Source organism: Vicugna pacos, chromosome 8 (assembly GCF_048564905.1).
Source record: "Vicugna pacos chromosome 8, VicPac4, whole genome shotgun sequence".
Lineage (NCBI taxonomy): Eukaryota > Metazoa > Chordata > Mammalia > Artiodactyla > Camelidae > Vicugna > Vicugna pacos.
The window spans coordinates 61,496,728-61,517,332 of NC_132994.1; the positions used below are offsets into that span (position 1 = coordinate 61,496,728).

Consider the following 20,605-nt stretch of genomic DNA (forward strand, 5'->3'; position numbering starts at 1 on the left):
GCATAGTAAGTCACATTAGGCTAAAATTCCCACTCCAACAACCACAAAAAGAACAGATACATTATAAGAGTTACTAGTGTTAAAGGCATCAGAGGATTATGGAAACAAAGATGAAAGATAAACTAAATTTCCAGACAGTCTGGAAAGGCTTGTTTTTTTTCAAAGGTAATTTGGGCATGAGAAAACTTCTGGGGTGATTATCTTGATTGTGGAAATAAACTCACAAGTGTACACATATATCAAAAGTTTACGAATTTTACATTTTAAACGTTTATAGCTTCACTATATGTCATTTATACCTCAATAAAGGTGTTTAAAAAATTAATAAAAAATTTGTTGAATGGTCAGTGCTCAAAACACCTGTCAACGTCTTATTTATCCAAATTAAACTACCCAGGGAACTGAGGAATTAATGCTCATATTCTTCTATCATTAAAATTAGAAAAAAGTAAATTTGACAGTCCTTTTCCTTTTTCTATACCTTTTCAGCTAACTTTTGAGCTGAATGAGATCTCATTAACACCTAAATATCAACAAACTGGGCAGGTTCCAAGTGTGACATCACACCACTAAATTTGGTCTTTTAATTAGCCTATTACTCTATAAATATGTATCTTAATGTAACTTACTAAAATTATACAAGTAGTTAAACATATACTTAACAGCTTCCTAAAAATCCCTTTTTCCTCTAAAAATAATTATTAAAAATATATTTTTCAGGTCAGAGTAATGGATATTGATATTTTTGTTTTAGCAAAATAGCTTATTCTTACTCTGCTAAAACAAAAAATATATGAAAACTTGAATTTTCAGAAGGGTAAGTTTTGAGAATGGGTATTTGCCACAGGACTCCAAGAATATATTTTATAATTTAACTACATTTTAATGACAACTTTTCAGGAAATTTATTATGTAAAACTACATTTACTTAAACTTTTAGTTTTCTATTCACAACTTAAAATGGAATTTTTTAAAATGCAGTGTTATGTTCTTTGTTAGTAAGTTTATGAATGAGATTAACATGGAAGCTTGAACTATAAATGTGTGGTTGGGAGGGAGGAGATGACTAGACATAATCATAGTGTTCAAAAAGAGAAATGGTTAAAGGAATAATGGTTTAAGCACATGATGTGGTATTATAAAGCTATTAATATTTTATAACTTTTACAATTAGTAAAATTATAGTCCTACTATTTATAGATCCAGTCATTGAAAATCATGGTCCTACTTTTATAGACATAGCCAAGTGAAATTAATTCCCTTTTCCTCTCTCTCTCTTTTTCTTGTTGGGTTCTTCATGTTTTCTGCCCACCATTTCGGAACTCTTGAGTTCAATTCAGGCCTATGCCTACTTCTTTAAGCAGGCACAGTTACTGTTCAAATTAAGACAGTGGGACTATTTGCTATATATCTGTCCTCTTATATACAAACAAAAATCACTTGATTCCATGTAAAAAGGTTAAATGTTTGAAAGCATTAGGAGTTGAATACAAATACATGTATAATCACTTAAAAACGGATTTCAGCAAAAGCTAAACATAATGATACTTTTTGTTAAAAAAAAAATCAAGCTTTTCAAATATATGCAATATGTGAGGAAACCATGCAATACCCTCCAATCCTCTTTGTACTGGAGTGCCACTGATGCACCAGCGGTTAATCCCACTCAAGCGCTGAGCCATTTCTGCAGCCTGATGGGAGAAAGATACGAAATAAAACAGAAAAGAAAAAAAGGAAGAAAAATGCATAAGTCAGCAATATGTTTTCTGAAAACAGCCCACAAAAAGCTATGCTTCAGGTCAGATGCATTTGCTCTCACTGAACAGTTATCACACCCAATATTGAACATCATATTCAATGGGTTATCTTCTAGTACAGTGGTTCTCATTATCAGGAGGCTGCCATGTGTCCCTCCAAAGAGGCAAAGTAGTTCCAGCATGTATAGAATGAAAAGGCTCCCTGACTGACTGATACATCCCCAAGACCACCCATCCTCCAGATGGACCATTGTGCTAATTAAAATACAATTTTAAAATTCAGTTCAGGTTACAGACAGGCCAAAGAAGACAGAATAAAGACATCAGACAAACAGTCTGAATAAAAATTCTATCCTCTAAAGTAGTATTTTTCTATCACTATTTGGTCTCTCTGATAAAAGGCCAAAGTCATCAGAGCCTATACAATGAGCATTCTAAACAGCAGAAATGCTTATAAAAGTCCCCAAGTAGAGTTTATTTTGATCTGCATCACATATAAACTGCCATCTTATTCAAATATACATGAGCACTGCATACAGAGTAGTGATTCACAGAGTACCAAAATAATTCCTAAGGGTTATGTAGTTCATACACAGGAGAAATGCAAAAATAGTGTTTAAAGACAAACTTTTAGCCGATGTCAATGTTGTGGGTTAACTACACTTAACTATTACGTTTTCTACAGAAAAACTTCCCCCAGTCCCTTTCCCTTGTCTCTTCCCCAGCCCTCAAAAGATTCTGCAGAAATTCTCACTTTTACAGCAGGACATTCAACCATCTGGGCTTCATCAAGGCAGATCCTCCACCACTCCACAGCTACTAGAGGGCTGGGAATGGCCATGTAGCGCTTCTGGTTCCTTAAGCGACGCCCATCCTCACTATTGCTGTGCGGGATATCTACATAGTTCAGCTCTGAACGAAGGACATCATAAGTAATGATAACTATATCCTGTTCTGCCAAAAAATGAGGCTGTAGAAAGCCATCTTTCTTTACTCCTTGATATACCTAGGAAATAATCAGCACAGACACAGTTGTTACAGCAAGGCACTTTAACAATAATCAAAATATTCATTCATTTATACCCTTACTGAGCTCTATTTGTTTAGAAAAAAACATACTATAAGATACATTCCATACCCATCTAGAGAGAGTCGCATTTTAGAGTGGAAGACTAATAACATACCCAGTGTGAAAGAAACTGTAACAGAAGTGAATGTGACTGCATCACAGAAGAAAAACCAGTTCTATGGCTAAGAAAGTAAATTCAGAGAAATTCAAACTTGAGTAGATCTGGAAGTACATTTAGGAGTTATCACAGGTGGGAAAAAGGGAAAAAGGACTTGAAGGTAGGTAGGCAGATGGAATTAATAGCTCGTACAAAAGCACAGTGGTGTGAGGAAGTAGGACAGTAAGAACTATTTACTTGTTATTTATTATTATTCTGTAGGGTTTGCCTGCCCTACAGAACAGAGCTCCTCTACGACAAAGACGGTGTTTTATGCATTACTGTACCCTCCATGACTGTGACAGTGGCTGGAATATAGAAACCCCCCAGTAACATTTGTGTGGAAAGAAGGAAAGAAGAACAAAGTATAAAGAATACTAACATTAGTGAACAATAACATTAAATGACCACTTACTATGTGCCAGCACTTTATCACATCATTTAATCTTCACAAAGTCTAAGAGAGGATAACATTTTCAGAACTTAGCACAGTTCCTGGCACATAATAGGAGCCCAGTAAATTTCTGCTGAATAAGTAAATTCTTTTTTTTTTTTTGAGTTACGTTTTATTTGGTGGACAGTTCTCAATTCTGAGGACTAAGCCCAGGATGACAGTCTCTCAGATCACTGAGGGAATGCTCCCTAAATGAGTAAATTCTTAATTTACAGATGGGATAGCTGAGGCTTCAGAGGAAGATTCCAGAGCTAAGAGCTGTAAGAGCATACAAGTAGCTACTATTGTACAATGCCGCCTTTGAACTGCATTTCTCTCTGAGATTATAAATGCTTATACAAAGACTTTTTCATTTATATGATCAGGAATTTTTTTCAAAAGCTTTCACATCTTTCCACTCAAAGTGCTTTAACTCCTTTTGTCAGAAAAGAATAAACAATCTACTGTTCTTTTTTTATTCTCAATTTCCTCTTCAAGTTCTACTTTAATGTTATTACCTCATTCAGTTAATTTTGGGGATAAAAAAACAAAGTGACAAAGATCATAACAATTATCAAAATTATCATGAAGCAAAAATGTACATTTTCCCATCCTTTTAAGGAGCCCAAACTGCCTTACCAAGACTCGCAGAGAGGAAGATCTCACATGCCTGTTGATTTCATCCACCCACTGATGACAAATGGAACTGGGGGAGATGATCAGAGTTGCTCTTGTTGATACTGGCTCCATCGCAACAAGGCAGTGGGGGCAGTAGAAAGGTTTAACTTTCAGATTCTTCTCTTCATAATTCACACATTTTGCATGTTGCCACAAGTGGCATTTCAGGCACTGAACGCGAGGCTTACGGTCTACCTGGTCAAGCTCACCACATATGCACTCAAAGCGGTAATCGGATAAGTCATAGGGACTCATGGTATTAGAATGTGGCATGTCACCACCAGCAGGATTTAGAGATTCAACTTGGTCCTTTGCTGTATGTTCTTGTTTGACTTCAAAGATACATGTACTTTCAGGTGTGGTAACATCAGTAATTCCAGAGTCACCAGTAGCTAGACAGTGATCTTGTGAGTTGAGATTGATGTTAAGCTGATTTTTTTCCTTCTTTGTGGATGGAACAGGCTTTTTCCTCAATTTATTACGACTTCTCCTGGTCTTATAGTAATAATAATAAGGATCATCATCATCATCAGAGGTGTTTGAGGGCAAGTATTCAGAATCCGTGTCCTTGCTCCCTGATTTTCTGGATTCTTTCTGAATTTTCCTTGGACTCCCCACTGCCTATGAAAAATATTATTTCAACAGAGTGATATATCTGAAATTAAATGCCCAACTTCATGTGCTCTACATAAAAATCTAACAGCTAATCTTTGTTACTCTTCCTCTGAGGAGAACCACTCCTGATCAATGGCTTTCAAACTGCCCTCTTTCAGAGCTCCCCTCCGTTTGGTCTGCAGGCCCAAAAGCAAAAGAAAGTTCTACTGCTGTATGATTAAGATTTGGAGTGAATAGATTAGGAAGATAAATTAGAAAGACAGAGGGAGCTACTAATCTTGGTATCAACCTCTTATAATTTACAGTCTGCCTAGATCAATAAAAGATTGGTAGTTTATAATACGTAAGTATACAAACTAGGGCAATTATAAAAATACCATGTATCAAAATAAAGCATTTAAATAAAGTAAAAATTAATCTACTAGTTACTGCAATTAGCAAATAAATTCCTTCTTTCTTTCTTCTTTCTACCTGTGTCCCCTCGTGCAATTATCTACTGAATGTCAATTCTACGCCAGGCAGCATGTTAGATGCTGGGGATACAAATATGAGGAATATTTAGCTCCTGGTCTCAAAGGGGTCTGTTGGAAAAGAGAGAACAGTAAAAAGTAAAATGATGCTATAGGAATGCATAAGAGGGGTGTATAACAGAAAGAGGCTGTGATGGGAGGTAGGTGCCAGGAATAGCTTCTTAGAAGTGATGTCACAGCCTAAGTTGAACAGAGGAGTGAATGACATTAACACGGAATGACTGGCATTAACTGAAGGAGATTTTCTTTTTTTTGGTAGCAGAAGAATTACTAAAAGCACAGAAGTTCATTGCAGTCTTCTACCCTAGCTGGGGAGAAAATGTTGGAGACTCCCTACTCCAGGAAGTGAGCTTTTTCACCTGCCATTTCTTTCACAGTAGCTAAGCTGGTAATGCCACACTCTGACTTATTGTCTTAGTCTTTTCTTGATTTATGTCTGCAAATTTGTAACTATTTTTTTAAAAAAGCAAATTGAAGTTATTGGCACAAAAGAAGCAGTTTTATAACAAAATATAAAGATTTTATAAGATAATGACATGGGAAAAATGAGAATCTATATAAAAGATTCAAACTGTATATAAAGAGCTATGCAAATGTAAGGTATCAGTATTTCTAAAGTATGGAATATGCTTTTTAACTGCTGACAACAGCATGAGAATAAGAGAAGTTGTTATAAACTATAATATGCTTAATGAACTAATTTTACAATTCATTCAGTAAATATTTACTGAGTACTTGATATGTGCCAAGTACTCTTCTCCAGGCTTAATGGTAACCAAATTAAGTTTCTACTCTGATGGAACTTACATTCAGGAAATAGAAAACATAAGTCACAGCTGTAAGTGCTTTTCCTAAATTTTTTTTTAAATCAGACTGTAAGAGCTTCAGTGTCAAGGTCAACTTATTCTATTATCTGTCAACTTATTCTGTAAGTCATCACATACTGCTACTTAATAAATGCTGTTACCTGCTTTTTTGTTTTATCATACATATTCTCTTCCTTGTAATTCTTCCCCAATGTAAAAGTACCAGAAAAACCGTGGCCTTTGATCTGTTTCACAAGACCTTCAAAAATCAAACACTTCAGCATCCGTTTCAGAAGACTCCTGTTCCGCTGTACATCGTATCTATATATAGAACTGACATACTTATAGATGGAAAGAATGGAAACTCCTTTTTTCCCATTCATTTCTTTCACAGCTGTCAGGATCATCACACGTGTAGCTAAATGTAAAAGGACATGCTAACTCAGTCAATACAATAAAAAGAAAACAAAAATCAGTTATCTTAATGTGCACTGAGAACTAAGAAAAAAATAAATCAAAGATTTATTAAAGATATGCTGTCTGTGTACCATCATTTTGAAGAACTTACAATGAAAATTTATCTCAACACATTAAGAATAAATTACTGTAGTGGAAATAATTTAATGAAGAATTACACTGATATGCTAATCTTACAAATCAACTACCATTTAAAATCATATATTAAAAAACTCGCATTTATCTACATATATGCTACCATTAGTAAGAGAAACCTTCATTTGCTAGCAGAATTTGAAGTAGGTACACTTAAGAATAAACAAAGCCCGGTTTAAACTGTAAGCTAAAGAAATTTAATATAACAAATTAAGCAAAAAAACTACCTGGATCAAGTCAAATCAAAGAATAAATCTTTACTGCTGTTAAGATACATGCCTCATAATTGAACTCATTTATGCAAAGTATAAACAACTGTAAACACAATTATTCGTAACAATTACAAGGTATCTCTAGATAAGGACTACAAGAACTAGAACAAAGATCACTGTAAAAGGTTTATCTTCAAGAGATTTCATACTTACGGGGGCACTGAACTTTTTCTTTTGGTTCAAATTCCATATTCTGGGTTTCTGTGTTTTTTACATTTTCTCCAGAATAATGTGATGGAATGAAATAATTCACCACTTTTCCCTGATATAAACAACATTCAGTAGTCACACAGTGTTTTGCTTTCAGTATTCTGAGCTGCTTATTAAAATTAACCCTCCTTCTATTAAGGAGATGTAAAAAGAGTTGTAAAAAATTATGAAAGAAAGGGCTAAATATGCTAGTCATACATACAAACTTTATTTTTTATTTCAGGGTTTACAGCTAGCCATCACTTTTAAAAACTGTGCATATTATCTTAAATTACCTAAATTTTAAGTGTGGAATTTCTGAAATTAACTTTTTGAGTCTTGTTTAAAATAGTATTAACCCAATGAATTTGCAATAACAATCAAAATAACTTAAAATTAACCTATCTAATGAGTAGAAAATCCCAAAAGGAAGTTACTGATAGTTAAAACTCTACTCCAGTTAAAACAAACAAACAAACAAAAAAATAATCCTCTACTCCAACTCATTTTTCTACAAAGGGAAGAGACATTCCCTACCTTATCCCCTAGTCAAATCTGAAAGGCTAATTTTGCAAGCTTTACCCTATCAAAAGATCACACAACCACTGAAGCTGTGAGCATGGTGGGCCCTACAGGTAATTATAGTTATGCCTTTAACTAGTGGCCTCATTTTGAGAGGATTTAATGTGTTGATATCAGATTCCATTATTGGAAAATGTGAGCTACAAGCTATATTTGTCTCGATGGAGCTTTTTTTTTTCCCTTATAAACTCTAAAATTTGTATTTTTAAACACAATTATACACTTTGGAACAAGGACTTAGAAGTTTGTTTCATCTGGCAATCTAATTACTAAGCTATTTGTCCTTTAACAAAATTCTAATTATTTGACTCTAAGATTTACACATCTGAGACTCACATAATTTTTGAAAAATAGCTCTCAAAAATATTTAGTAGTAATAGTGAGATTTGTAGTAGTGACAAAACATTTGAGGAAGTAACAGAATTTTCCTAAGGGAATTTTCTGCCAAATAAAAGGAGAGAGTGTATTTCCTTCCTAGTTGGCCAATATCACTTTAAAAAACCCTGCCAGGCCATGAACATCCCGTTTTCTGTCCCTACTTGAAGTTAACTAACAACTAATATAAATCATTAGCTGCAGAGTAAACTGAAAGTTGACATTAGTGCCAAGCAAATGCTCGACATATGACGCTCTTTGAGAACATATGTCCCCGCTCTCCCAAGCCCTACAGTACTCCTCCTACCTCAGGAAGAGTGAGAGCATCTTGTTTGACATCTTGTCGAGTATGCGTCAGAATCAGAGCCAAAACCTCCACTGTCTTCCCAAGACCCATCTCATCTGCTAAGATTCCACCAAGCAACTGTGGCCCAGCATTTGGGTACTGACGGATGATGCTAAAGGGAAAAACAAGAAAAATACATCGTAGGAATGCAAATAAAAATTATACTGTTCCTAAAGAGAACTGGAAGAAGTGCATAAAAGTCTAAGTTTTTTAAAACTGTATTTTAGGGTGCAATAATTATAATCCCTAGATCATGAATACAGGAACTGTGATAACCAAAAAACTGCCTGAGCTGACAACAAAAGCCTGCAGAAACAGAATTGGTACTGTCATCATTTTTTCTCTTCTGTAAACAAAAGGAAGCATGTCTGCCTTCTTTCTGTGACCTTTATGAGCCTGTGAATAAAAAAATAAGAATGGCAAGAACTACTGACTCATTAACTATATTTAATGATTCCTAAAACTATTTTATAATAGAAATTAACAAATTTAATAAAAAAAACAAAAACTGGCCCATAATGACATTTTTACTTAAAATTATAACCTCTGTAAACATCAGCATCTTAAGTCTATTTTATTGCATTTATTCATTGAAAAATGACAAGTGTTATCAATTCCATGTCTACCCTTTTTATAAAAGTATCTTGAAAGACTTGTAACTCATTATTCCTTCTTGAGGCATTTCCAAGGCTGAAGACATATGCTACTAATCTCATATAGATGTTTTTGTAACATTTATTTTTAATATCAAGCCCATAAATAAAGTTTTGCCTTACCAGCCTGTATATGGATTGTAGTAGAGTTTCAAACCCTCAGATGTAACAACTTCTCGCCATAGAAAGTGCAGGGCATTTTCTAAAGAAAAATAAATCCGTAAGAACAAGTTTTGGTTTGTTTTCCTTTCTGCCAGATAACCACATTAAAATAAAAATAAGCTGGCAGTTAGGATACCCTGGGAAACCACATACACATGGGGAAGAGGCTACGCTCCCTTTCATCCTTTTCTTCAGGTATTATTCTTTGGCTTCCTTTGCTTTGGGCACAAATATAAACAAGTGATAAGATGGAAAAAGTACAGAAAATGACAGAGGATTAAGAGGAAAAGAAAACTAATACATATAACCAAGTCTTACCAAATAAAGGGAAGAAGCTTATCTTTTGTAAATCCTTCAAGAAGTTACCTGAAGTCTTTAAATACTGCAACAGATACCTGATACTGGGCTAATGCGTTAACTTAAATCAGACCTAACCTTTTATATGGGCCTAAGTGGGAGGAAAGGTTCAACTGAGGAAAGAATATCTAGAACTGTAACACTGAAGTACTGAATGTATTTCAACCAGAATCTTTCACTATCTTTCCCTTCATATTTTAAGTTGTTTAAATCAACTGCTAAGTTGGAAGTATGTTCTCTACCCACCATGAAACAGCAAGTCATTTTTTCTTTCCTTCTTTAGGGATTAAAAATGAAGTAGGAATACAGACATATATGTTTTAGAAAATGAAAAAAATTAAAAGATAAAGAGATTCAATTTATGCAAACCATAGGGAACAGAAAAATTATGAAATTACACATTAGATTTAATCAACAAATCCAGTCTGGACAAAAAAGAATGAATTACTGATACATGCAGCATGGATGAATCTCAAAGACATTATGTTGAAAGAAGCCAGCTCCCTCTACCTACTCCAAGCATACATATTTTCAAATACGTATTCTGTTTCTCAAAAACAGGCAAAACTAATTTACAGTGACTGTGGTTGCCTCCCAAAGGGGTTGAAGCAGAATTGACTGGGCAATGATGAAACTTGAGGGGGTTATGGAAATATTTTGTCAGCACTGTATGATAGAAATATTAAAAGAAACAGGAAAAACTAATTTTAATAGTTGTTTTTATTTAGCCCAATATAATTAAAATGTTAGCAATATGTAATCAATATAAAAGTTATTAGTGAGATAATTCACTTTGTTTTTGGGTACTACTTGAAATCTGGAATGTATTTTAAACTTATAGCACACAATTTGGACAGCCACATTTCAAGTCTCCAAAAGCCTGTGTGACTAGTGGCTACTTTTGGGAATGTCTGATTCTATGTGTTAACTGAGTTGCTAGTAACACAGATGAACAGATTTATCAAAACTTATCAAACAGTGCCCTTAAGATCTATGCATTTTACTTTATATAAGTTATATGTCAGTCAACTTACATGGTTAAAAAATTTTTTTCATTTTGGAGAAAAAATAACCCAGTCTATGGGAAACTCTGTAGCACTAGCAATTTCTTAAACAAATATAAAGAAAAAAACTGGAGAGGATTTAAAAACTGTGGACTAAAATAACAATAAGAGATAGCAACTAATTCCAATATATGGATGTTATTTGGTTTCAGATCTGGACAAACTATAAGAGAGAGAGAAACAGAGAAAGGGGAGAAGGGAGGAAGAGAGAGAGATTTGGTGATATTAAGGAATTATTGGGTTTTTAAAACCTATTATATGTACCTATATTTATTTAAAAGAACCTTTATCTTTCAATGAAATAAACTGAAATATTGAGATAAAATAATAAAATATTATTACTTCAAAATAATTCAGAACATGGGAGGAGGAGAAAGAAGAAATAATATTGGCTATGAACTGGTATTTATTTTCCAAAATAAAAAGTTTTAAAAAATGAAGTTTGTTGGTTAAAAAAGTGGGAGAAATAAGAGCTACTCATCATTAATTAAAATAAACCTATATAGGAAGAATGAGAAATAGCCAACACTTCATTCCCTAGAATCATGAAAAAATCTCACCTTGTGCCCAACTCTTTAAAGACAGTGAAAAAGAAGTGACCCATAAATCTAGTATCTTATGAAAACACTTACTAGATGACATTTCATTTTATTATTTATTTTGTGGCATAAATGTCTCTTACTTTTGTAAATATGCTTTCTGCTCCTAAAATTCATCATTAAATTGTGAAGCCTCTTACAGATATTAGCAACATTCCCATTTCGTCAGGTTCCAAAAAGCAATTCTTAATTGGAAAAGTATGTAAAAAATTTCTTGGCTTTTAAAAATTCCAATCAACGTAGTCTTTACTTTGGCAGGAAAAACCAGTTTAAACTTTTATGGATGAGGAAACTCACCAATGAACTCCTGTACATTTCAAATTTGAAAGATTTCTTAGAAAATAATTTTGCTCATAGTAATACCCATTCTATCCTATCTTATCAATATGATTTATTTACTGATCAATTTCCCACTCTCATATAAACCCTCTGATCAATTTGCCTTTCTTTAAGCATCTTATACTTGCCATTAGCAGGAGTACTTCTAAAACGCTCTTGTTGTAGCATCCAATTGACAGCCTCTCTTTGGTATGGTCTCAACACAGGAGTCAGTGCAGGATGCTGGACATCCACGTGGATGGACGGTGTTTCTTGCTGATGCGTTCGTTTCACAAAGTGATAGAGCTCATCAATGTCCTGTCCCTCTGGCTCACTCTCTGAATCTTCCTCATCCTCTTCCAACACATCTGTACATCCAATAACAAATGTACTCAAAACAACGTGATCCACATTTATGACTATAAGCAATTCTTACTCCAAGAATACACCATGCACTCTCCCAACTCTGGGGCCTTGCTTAGTGTGCTTTCTGACTGGAAGGCCCTATTGTTAGTTCTTCACTGATCAAAAATCTACCCATCCATCCTTTCTTTATGATAATTCAACTGATTCTTTTTCTATGGCATTTTCTTCTGTTTTCCCTGGTCAGAATTAGTATTCTCCTATGTTCATGCAATAGTATACTTTGGATATAGCAATACATTGCAGTCTGTCTGGTAGCACAATCATTTGTGCGTATTCATCCCTTCTCCACTGAACTGAAATGCTCTTTGACAGCAAAGGCTGTCTTTTGTTTTTATAGCTCCTCAGAGCAGCTGGCATGTATTTTATCCATTGCAGATATTTAACAATCATCTGAGGAACTGAATGTGAATATCTTTTGCAGTTTATAAAAGGATAATTTATTTCACTTTTACATGTTAACATAAAATCTATATGCAGACAAAATTTTCTGTATCTAATAACACAAGGCTTCTCATTTTATTTCTTACACTAAAAAGCATAGGTATCTGGTAGTAGCAGCAGCCAATCAGAATATTAAGGGCTTAAGCCATCAATATAAATTTGTAAGAATTTCAGATTCATTTGTTGGGTACAACTGCCCTGTGGAAGAAGAATCACGCCTATTATAAAAAGAAAAACATTTTCAAACTCTTGAACTCATTTACAAACCCCTTTAGCCAATGGTTTATTTCTCAATGGTTTCAAATAGGTCTATACATATTTATAGGACACACCTCATACGCTCTAAAATGAAGACTACCACAAAATACGTAATTTACTTTTTTCAATTAAAAATATGCCATATAAGATTATGCCATGTAAGATTTTCAAAACTTTACAATTAATGTATAGTTATATATGCCTTGTTATTTCAGACTGTTACTATAGGTGTATAATCTAGTATTAATAACCAAATTTGAAGTTTTCTCTTGAAACCCTTTGAAGTTTTCCTTTGAAAAGTTCAAACTGTATTACTTTTAATAGGCAGAATAATGGAATTCTTATAAAACTCGAGATGTACTTAAAAGCATTCCTTCCAATTCTGAAACCAGTGATTTTCCTTAAGTCTTTAACATGCATTTACTATTATTATTATTATGAAGCTTTGCAAAGAACGTACTGCAGAAATAACTCAATAAACAAACTTAGAAACTGATTTCCCAAAGATTCCAGTATAAACATGTTCTATAATTTGCACCTGAAGTAAGGCTCACCCACCATGAGCAGGACTTGGAGAATTTGAGCCGTTTTTCCAATAGCGTTTGTTGATGGGCTGCATCAAGCCACCCACACTCTCCCTTGGGAACTAATGGCAGACAACTCTGAAACTGCAGTCCTGACCGAGGATGCAGCGCCTTGCCAAGAAATAGTAGTAAAGCTAACTGGTCTTTATGGGGAGCAGGCTCTTGAGATTATTTGCCAGACTGCAAAGGAGAGGTGGAATAAAGGCCAGCCAAGATTATCTGGCCATGACAAAATAAAAGCACAGGAATAATGCAAAAATTCCAATCAGCTCAGATCCCTTTAAATTCTGCCTACTGACTTCACCAACATTTCTTGAGTACTTACTATAAGCTAAGAACATTATTAAGTCAATAAAATAAAGAGGAAAATTATAGTACTGGGGTCATTTCAGATATGTATTATTTTGTCATAAGTAATTTTATGGAGGTTATTTAATTTTATTATGGTTTTATTAGCTGTTTTTCTGGTTGTTATGTATAGGAGTTGGGGGAAAACCCACAACTCCTTAGTAATAGAAATTTTAAAGTTTATTTTAAAAATTACCTGGAATGACAAAATTGTATAACTTTTCCATCACTCTCTTCATGAGCTGATTGAACTTTTTCATTCTTGAATTTGCATCACTCAGAAAATCTAGTTTCGCTAGGCCACCTTCCAAAAGATAAATTCCAACCTACAAAGAATTGATCAACATAAAAATTGCTTTGATTGTACTACATCATTTTTATGAGGATATAAGGAAAACATTTTTTATCATCATCATTTTTAAATGTATTCACAGTATTTACCTCACAAACACTAAATATACATCTACCAAATTGTCCTCAGATATTTTTGCTTTCAATAAAAAATTCTTTCTACAAATGCAGTGCCTAATATATGTGAAGCACCGCTGAAGTAGCTAGAAAAAAATATTTCCCTAACTGGAAACGAACCTGGGAGAATGTGATGAGAACACCAATTCTGCCTCCCAAATCAATGATTTCCCAACTGGATGATCATCAGAATTATCAGTGAAGTTGGTTACAAATGCAGATTCCCCCAGAAGATTCTGATGCACATGACAGGACTCTTAAGCACAGTTAGTTTGGGAATCCCTATTACTAGATCAAACACTAAAATGTACAGGAAAACAGAACTTTATTAAGGTTATATAGCTTAATTCCGGTGAAACAGTGTAGTATGAACTTTTGCAGTCAAAATACTTGAATTTTAATACTGGCATTGATATTTTAAGAGCTAAATGAACAAACAAAATGACTGATTGATTTTGACCCAAATGTTCTCATTTGCAAAATGAAGATAAGCCTATATGAGATAGCCTACTGAGTACAATTTTAAGACTTCCTAAAGATAGATAATCAATAAACACAGTTCTTTTCATTTCTCTATATTATCCTGGCCCTGATTCCCTAATTACTGAGATTCTCATATTCTTTCCCTGAAGAACAAGAATCAACTAGTGTTATACAGGAATAAGTGGCAAAGATTCGTTTTCATTATTATTTGTATTCTGCCTTGTGTTTACCTAGAGATGGCATGCTATAGCAGCAATAAGTGTTTAAGTATTCATAAAAATCAGGATCAGGAAAGACAAAATAGATCAGGACTTGGTGTGTGGAAGAAATGGATAGAACACAAGCATACGAGCCATGCATTTCTACATACTTGTTATCACTGAGCCACGATTTTTGGCACTCACAGTTAGCAAACAGAGGGGATGCTTGGTTGCACAGTTAGAATGTACAGGAGAGAATTAATTACAATCTAATGTTTCTAAATTTTTTCCTTTATTTCTGTCAATGCTGAAATTACAAATAAGGCTATCATCATAATTGCTTTTTAATGTGAGAAATGTGTAACACACAGGTCTCAACTGAACAAAGTTGCATTTAACATTTTAGAATTTCTTTTCCAGTTTTAGCATGAAGGCCTATTAACCTGCTTCACAGTTTACCAAGTACATTTATTTGTTATTTTACCTGATTCTCAACACAATTGTATGAAGTAAAAAGAATGAGTATTATTTACATTTCAAACAGAAAGAAGCTGAAATTAAAGCATTTAAATGATTCACATAAAATTATTCAGCTAGCTAATAGCAGAGCCTGAAATGAATTACACATTTATTCATTCATTTACTGAAAATCTGTTTAGCACCTGGTACTTCACTGGGCTATAAAGATAAAGAATTTCATAGTCTAGTGGGGAGGAAAGATCTAAAATCTAAGTATACAAGTGACCAAGGCAAAAATAAGCATAAATGTCAGATATTATAGGGGAAGGGCATGTAACATCATCCATGGAGTTTAAGGGATGATCTCCCTAGATGAAGTAAACTCTAATGACCAGGAGTTAGGACTGAAGGGGAAAGGAACAATCCAGGTGGAGGGAAGTGAGAGAGCAAAAGGAAAGATACAGAAAGACAGCAGGGTATCTGCAGGAAACAAATCAATGTGTAGTTTCTGAACATAAAAAACAGAATGATAAAGGAAGAGGTGAGGCTGAAGGAGACAAAGGTCTATCAAAGGAGAGGCTTCCATGCCATATTATAGTTAATTCTGTAGGAGGTAAAGAACAGAATTCCATTTGCATTCATAGAACACCAACCCAGAGACAAAGGACATGACAGAGTTGAAGTGGTAGGCAGGACTTAAGAAATCGCTACAGGAAGAGAAAGAGATAACAAGAACCAAAACAAGTCACTGAGAGTAGGGCTGGAATGGACAAATCAGGAAGATCTTGAAAAAGGACAGCCTGGAGATAATTAGCTATAATATATATTTTTTAATAGTTACTGAATGACCTAAATAAAGTATATGTTGACATTTAATAACCAGAAGCTTACTGCTGGCTTTTCAAGCCTTCCTTCTAAGTTAATTTCAAAATGGGCTGTCTAATGCCAGAAGAACCTTAAACACCACCACAGAAATTGAGTACCTTGACGATGTGATTTCCTTCGGGCTTTTGGTAAAGTTTTATTCTTTTCTTCTTCTGCAGCCATCCCAAATCTTCTAACATTTCACCACTAAAGGATGATTCCACTTGAATACCCTTGTCACAAATGCGGATTGGCTCAGTGAGTCCTCTTTGTTGTTTCTCTGTATCTTCACTTTCTGAATGAACACACATCAGGAACTGATTGCTTGACTCGGAACTCATCAGTGTAAAACTCTTTTCAGAAAAATTTTCAATTAAACTCTGACCAGCAAGAAGTTGAAGAGTAAATTCTCCTAGAAACGCTTTCCAAGAATCATCAACGTGATAGGGAGAAATGACAATATTCAGCTTTATAGACAAAGGGGAAGAAATGCCACCAGTCTCTTGTTTATCAATTGATTTTGAGATGCTCACTGCCTCTGAACACCTCTTCTTATCTCTGTGAGCCTCTTCTTCCTTTATACCGTCATCTAGGATGATGCAATGAGCAGAGGAGGAGTCCAAACCCGGGCAGGGGTGCTCATCATCAGTCAAGGTGAGAGGTTCATTCCTTCTGTCCTCATGCATATTCCAGCAAAGCTGCTGTTGCTTTTCCTCGTCTATCTTCACTGGAGGAGCACGTTTCCGTCGGCTGCTCATTTTCAAGTTTTCTTGTTAATGTGAACTCTAGAAGACAAACACAACAGTAGGCATTCCAAGAGATGATTTTAGTATTAAAGTATTCTCAGATGAGAAGTTCAGCATATGGTAATAATCCTACGGATAACATAAAAGGTACAGAGAGATACATAAAGCAACATATAATTTTTTTTAATAAGTCAAATACACCTATGGAACACATTGACTATAATCTCATGTATCATATAAATTCCAATGGTCTTCTTGGTCTTTTATAGATAAATTTAATATAGATAATTTGTTGTTTAAAATAAATTCTAAAAATATTCTTAATGAACAGTAAGATAGTAAGGTAAATCTCTCAAACAGCCTGGAAATGCTTATTTGAAAAGTTTCAGTAACATTTAAATTCATATAAAAAAAAACCCCACAAAAAAAACATTTAAACTCATATCACCACTACATAATTTCAATTGTTTTATAATCTTAAAGGTTTAAGAACTTTACAAAACAATCAACACCATCACATCCTCAGGGAGATACATCGTTTTCATGAAATAGAAGCAGGAAGTCATAATACAAAAAAGATGGCTATTAAAAAAAAAACTGATTAGCAATTTTAGAAAAGTAAACTGTATTACTGAGTATTTTTGACCTGTGGTTGGTTGAATCTGTGGTTGCAGAATCTGCAGCTGTGGAGGGCTGACTGTAATTTTAAAAAATGAAGATAAAAAAATGACAAACAAAAGTCAAGAGAATTCACTTGTAGACCCACAGTACAAGAAATGTTAAAGAAGTCCTCACACAGAAGGAAAATAATATTAGATGGAAATTTGAAGCCACAGAAAGGAATAGAAAGCATTATGAATGAGAAAAGTATGGTAATAGACTTTTTCTCATTTTTACATTTTTAAAAAAGATAACTGCTTTTTAAAAAATTTTACTCTTTTTATTCTGAAAATTGGCAAGTCTACATAAAAAGAGAGCAAAGAGCAGAGTAGTATAATCATAGAGATATACATACTGTGTACTGTGTTTGTGGGCTGGAAGACTCCAGATGCCAAAATGTCAATTCCTTGATATTGATCTACAGAGTCAAAGTAATCCCATTTAAAATCCCAACAGGCTGTTTTTGTAGAAACTGACAAGATGATTCCCAAGATCTAGAAGAGTCAAAATAATTTTGAAAAAGAAGAATAAAGTTGGGAGAATTAACACTGACCCCAGGACTTAGATGAACAGTAATCAAAATTGTGGCAATGATATATATAAAGACATATGGTCCAATGGAAGAAAATAAAGTGCCCTGTAATAGCCCCATATATGCACGGTTAACTGATTTTTGAAGGAATTCAAAGGTAATCAATGAAGAAAGACTATCCTCTCAAAAAAATAGATATCTATATGCAAAAAAAAATGAACCTTAATTTTTACCTCCCATCACATACAAAAACTAACTCGATATGGATCATGAACTGAAATATAAAAGCTAAAACTATAAAAACTTCAGGAAGGAAAGAGGAGAAAATCTAAGTGACACTGCACTAGGCAAAAAAAAATTTAAATAGGACACAAAAAACAGAGGCTATAAGAAAATGATAAATTAGGCTTTAGTGAAATTAAATAATTTGGCTCTTCAAAACATTGTTATGGAAATGAAAGGGGAAGCTGCAGATGGGAGACAATATTAGTAAAACAAATATCTGATGAAAGACTTCTATGTGGAATATATAAATAACTCTTGCAAACCAATAGTAAGACAATCTTATTAAAAAATGGACAAAAATTCTGAAGTCATTTCATCAAAGATGATCTGTAACGGGCAAACAAGCACACGAAAATATCTTCACCATCATGTCATTAACACACTGCAAATTCAATCCATAAATCACAATGAGAAACTATATATCCACTAGAATGGTGAAAATTTAAAAGACTGAGGATGCAGAACAACTGAATCTGAACTCTTAAACATTCCAACAGGAAATGTCTGTCAATTTCTTATAAAATTAAATATACACTTTCCGCACAGCCTAGTAATTCCACTCATAGGTATTTACCATAGGTATTTAAGATAGATTAAAAAAAAAACAGAATGGTAAAAAAGACTTAAACTTGAATTTGTTAATAGTAGTTTTATTAACAGAAGCCTAAAACTGGAAACAACCCAAATGTCCATCACCTGATGAATGGATAAACAAATGGAACTCCATGACAAACTACTGGTACACACAACAACATGGATGGATTTTTAACACATTATACTAAGTGAAGGAAGCCAGATGTGAAAGACTACATGCTGCATGATTCCATTTGTGTGAAATTCTAGAAAAGGTAAAATTCTAGTGATAGAAAGCAGATTAGTGGTTACCAGGGGCCAGGAAGTGGTAAGAGGTGACTGACAGCAAAGAAGCAGGAGGGAAAGTTTTGGGGTGAAAAAAGTGTTCTACTGGTGATCATACGATTGTACATATTTGACAAAACCCATCAAACAGTATATGTAAAATTGTTGAATTTCATTATACAAAATTATACCTTAATAAAACTAATTTAAGAAGCAAAAAAAAAAGCTGATGCAGGAGGGATTTAAAAATTGCAAAAGAATATTATGAATAGCTTTATTCTAATAAACTTGAAAATCTAGATATAATATGTAATTTACTAACAAAATGTAGGTGAATAAAATTGGCCCAATAAATAGAAAATCTGAATAGAACAATAACCATAAAAGAAACTGAAGTAACATTACTTATCTACCTAAAATCTACCTCATTTCCTTGTTGACAGAACATTTCTTACTTAGGAACTTGGTGGACTTGTTACTTAAAAGGAGAATGGTTTCCTCTGTAGCCCCAAGGGAGTTGTGCAGTACAGTAAGGTTGCCACAAGTTGCATGTGGCTATTTAAGTTAAAAAAATTTTTAAACTTAGCTCTTCATTCTCTCTAACTGTGACACTCAAGCACTCAAAAGCCATATATAAATAGTGGCTACTGTACTGGACAGTATAAATATAGAACATGCTCATAATTCCAAAATGTCTATCAAACAGTGCTGGTTTAAGTCAATCATGAGAATTCCATTCCCTTAACCAGTTCTCGGTTTATGAATTTACAGGTGGTGGTCTATAATCAACCTCTGACGATAGTTAACTACTTTCCAAGCATCTTATCTCCTCTATTATTTTGGATAAGAGATCAGAATAATATAGGAAGTCCCTAATAACCTAAGTGTTTATCTCTGCCGAGCTCTTCTCCAAGCACAGCCTGGAATATTGGAATTGGGTCACTCTACTGAAATTAGGCTACACCAGTTTATCAGTTAGCTATTGCCATAAACATGCTGTATAATAAAGTACCCGAACTAAATGCCTTGAGATACAGGTTAGCTGAGGGTTGGCTGATCTAGGCTAGGTTTCTGGAGAAGCAGTTTGGTTCTGCTTAACGTGGTTCTCATCCTTCTCCTGGAACCAGCAAAATAACCCAGGAATGTTCACCAGTAACTGAGGTGGAAGAGTGTAAATCCAATCATATAACTACTTTTTGAAATATTTGGTCATAGCAAAACCACAAGGGTTCTGTGGGCCAAAGCAAGTCACATGGATGAACTCAAAGCCAAGAAATGGGTACATATACTACACTTCTTTAGGGGTGAAACTGCTCATGGCAAAGAGTGTGGATATGAGGTAGGGCATTGGGTCAGTTACACAATCTGTGACGCCAGCCACAGTAATATTAATAAAATGGAAGTTATGGAATCATTAAC

The 20,605-nt window shown here is 34.1% G+C and overlaps 1 protein-coding gene across 4 annotated transcripts in view; it reads right to left on the reverse strand.

Annotated features, from left to right (window-relative positions):
- The window catches only part of SHPRH (SNF2 histone linker PHD RING helicase), a 67,524-nt gene that overhangs the window by 43,425 nt on the left and 3,494 nt on the right, over positions 1-20,605 (reverse strand). For 3 of the 4 annotated variants that reach the window (XM_072965991.1, XM_072965989.1, XM_072965990.1), the window contains exons 2-12: positions 17,867-18,005; positions 16,225-16,890; positions 13,828-13,957; positions 11,724-11,942; positions 9,198-9,276; positions 8,383-8,533; positions 7,083-7,191; positions 6,207-6,463; positions 4,056-4,715; positions 2,512-2,763; positions 1,613-1,691 (exon numbers count right to left, since the gene is read on the reverse strand). In XM_072965991.1, coding sequence (XP_072822092.1) covers positions 1,613-1,691; positions 2,512-2,763; positions 4,056-4,715; positions 6,207-6,463; positions 7,083-7,191; positions 8,383-8,533; positions 9,198-9,276; positions 11,724-11,942; positions 13,828-13,957; positions 16,225-16,863 — 2,575 coding nt within the window. In that variant the 5' untranslated portion in view covers positions 16,864-16,890; positions 17,867-18,005. The remainder of the gene's footprint in view (positions 1-1,612; positions 1,692-2,511; positions 2,764-4,055; positions 4,716-6,206; positions 6,464-7,082; positions 7,192-8,382; positions 8,534-9,197; positions 9,277-11,723; positions 11,943-13,827; positions 13,958-16,224; positions 16,891-17,866; positions 18,006-20,605) is intronic. The other variant, XM_015247089.3, reaches the window with a different exon arrangement.